At 53.8% G+C, this 2,842-nt stretch overlaps 1 protein-coding gene across 1 annotated transcript; it reads left to right on the forward strand.

Annotated features, from left to right (window-relative positions):
- The first annotated feature begins 456 nt into the window (after nucleotides 1–456).
- On the forward strand, nucleotides 457–1,617 carry LOC116023358. The gene has a single exon (XM_031264354.1). It carries the CDS (start codon nucleotides 457–459, stop codon nucleotides 1,615–1,617), a length of 1,161 nt encoding a protein of 386 aa, XP_031120214.1.
- The last annotated feature ends 1,225 nt before the right edge of the window (nucleotides 1,618–2,842 follow it).

Here is a 2,842-nt window from a genome sequence, read left to right on the forward strand (position 1 = left end):
GACAGCTTAGTTTATTCTTATGTTTAGCCTGTGCATCTAGGCTGTGTTTATACCTAGATGTGGCATGACGCCCTTAAGTTTTAAATTCGCTTCCGCTTTGTTATGGTTTTGGTTGAGATAGGCAGCTGTTGTGTTAAGTTTTATCTATCTCAGCCTGTGTAAGGTTGGGGTGTCACAGTTGGTATCAGAGCCTGTGTTGAGGTCTGAATAGAGATCCTAGGGTTGTAATCTGAGACTCTAGGACTTGATCAGTAGAAGTTAAGATGTTTAAGAGTTCTAAGATGTGTGAATTCTAGGCCGCGCGGTGAGGACTCGTTTACTTGCTTTGGTTATGCTTTGCAGATTGTTTGTTGTTTGCTTGTCGTGAGCTCGTTCTCACTTGCTTTCTTGCGTGTTTGGTTAAGGCCGACCGCAGTTCTCTTCGCTTTCTGTTAGTTTCCCCCTCTTCTAGCGATCATGGTGCCGCCACGTAGACGCGAGGACTACCCAGAAGCACCAATCGTGGAGCAGCTGATGCAGAATCTTCAGCAGCTGACGCAGATCACCCAGCTACTCGGAAACGCGATGGTGCAGAACAACCAGCGCGGGCAGCCAGACTTGGTTCGGAGGGTGGCGGGGCAACTCCCACCCTTCTTCGCCGGAGAGGAGGACCCCGTGATCTTGGAGGAGTGGATCCGGGCGCTTGACAAGATCCTCGAGGTGGTGGAGTGCCCACCAGGTCGCCAGGTCGAGGTGGCGAGCTTTTACCTAAAGGAGGAAGCTGACTTGTGGTGGGTCCACGGCGGCCCAGCGATGCGGCAGGAGCCCGACTTTGGTTGGGAGACGTTCAAAGACCGGTTGAGAGCTCGCTTCTATCCAGCTCATGTCAAAGCGGCGATGCAGGAGGAGTTCTTGCCCCTCAAGCAGGGGTCGAGGACGGTGCAGGAGTACCACCGGCGTTTCTTGGAGTTGGCTCGTTTCGCGCCGACGTTAGCCCCGACTGAGGAGACCCGGATCGAGCGGTTCGTGGCTGGGTTGAACTTGGATACGCGTATGGCCTTGGTCGTATTCAAGTTTCAGACGCTGAGCGAGGCCTACAGCAGCGCCGCTGACCATTACCGCGTGCTGTCTATCCGTCAGGGGATCCAGGACCGCTCCAAGCGGCCAGCTGAGGGTAGAGCTTCAGACTCCAAGCGGTACAGGCACGGGAGCTCCGGGATGAGAGCCGGTTTTCAGCGAGGAGGTGCTAGTCACAGCGGTGGATCTCGCCCTAGCTTTGGGCAGGGATCAGGGGGCAATGGAGCGCGCACTCGACGCTTCGACTGCAGACGCTGTGGGAGGGATCACCCCGGTCGCGACTGCGAGGGGAGGTTGGTGGAGTGCTACAGCTGCGGGTTGCGAGGACATCGGGCCTATGAGTGCACGGCAAAGAAGGGAGGACCACCTCAGCCCCGACCGAGCGCAGCACAGGGAGCCCCAGCAGCGACCCGACCCTCTCGAGAGGCCGAGGGTAGTGGAGGCAGCCGGCCGAGTGGAGGCCGAGGGCAGCAGGCGGGGCCACAGCAGAGAAAGATCTTCGTGATGGGCCGTACTCAAGCTGAGGCCAATGGACTTGAAGAAGGTAACTTTCGAGCTTAATCTTTAAATAAGTGGTTTAAGTGCTTTCCGAGTCTTTCGTTAAGTGTTTGTAGGAGTTGAACCGTTAAGTGAACCGTAGGCAACCCATCGTTAGTTAGGAAGTTCTAAGTTGCGTTTCGTTAAGAAGTGGAAGACCCGATCGTGTTACAAGTGTTGGGAAGTTCGTGAAGCCAAAGCAAAGGAGCAAAACGCAAAGGAAAGGAAAAAGGAGCCTAAGGACCTAGCTAATGTTCACAAGGGGGCTCGAACCCACGCCTAAGGGTTAATAGCAAGGGACTACGCCATCCAGCTGTTTTGGTTCGTGGTGTTTTAGGCGCAAGTTTTTGGTTTTAAATCCTAAGGGCCCAAGCAGTAACGGTGCGGTGGGGGGGCACGGAACAGGGGTGTCCGCGGAGGTCTGCCGTGTGTACGTACGGAGGTAGATAGCGGAAGAGAGTGCTCCGCCGAAGTGTTCCGCGAGGCGCAGACGAGCAGCGTAACGGAGTTCAGCCTACCGTTGGAGCAATCCGCAAATTGGGAGGGCACATGCGTCCTTTCAAGCGTGTTTTAACCCTAAGCAGCCCGTCATCCCTCTCCGCTTCTCTCTTTCTTTTCCCGCAACAGCAGTGAACAACAGAGCGCCAAGGTCCGCAGCTTCTTTCCGTCGTTAGCGCCCAGACCACGCACCACTGTCTCCAGAGTCCGCAATCTCCATCCGCCAACAACGACCAGATCGCGCACGTCCGTCGCTCCAGTCCGCAAGTCTTCCGCAAGGGTCCGCAGCTTCGACCGATTTTGTTTCTTCTACGGTAGCCCAAGTTCGATCCCCAACGAGAACACAATGTCAAGAAGAAATCGAGCCGAGGAAGGAGAAGGCTCGAGCAATATTCGCTACAACATAATTGATGGTAAAGCTCTTGAACCGCTACACTTTTCGCCCGAGATTGTGAACATGCTTAATTTCCAAGGTTTATTGAATATGTTCTTGCGAATTGAGAATGTTGTGTATCCCAACTTGGTTCATCAGTTCTATCAGAATATGAAGGTTAAGACTACTAACCAAGTGCCCGTGCTCACTTCGATAGTGAAGGGCGTAAGGATTTCTTTTGACCCACCTAAGTTGGCTAGAATGCTTAATTTACCGTTGGGAGGTGTTAATGAGTACGAGCGTACTGCTTGGGTGGAGACTCAGGATGTGGGGTTCCGTGATTATCTGAGATACATGACAGGGCAGAATGAGAATATT

This window comes from Ipomoea triloba, chromosome 6 (assembly GCF_003576645.1).
Source record: "Ipomoea triloba cultivar NCNSP0323 chromosome 6, ASM357664v1".
In the NCBI taxonomy this organism is placed as follows: domain Eukaryota; kingdom Viridiplantae; phylum Streptophyta; class Magnoliopsida; order Solanales; family Convolvulaceae; genus Ipomoea; species Ipomoea triloba.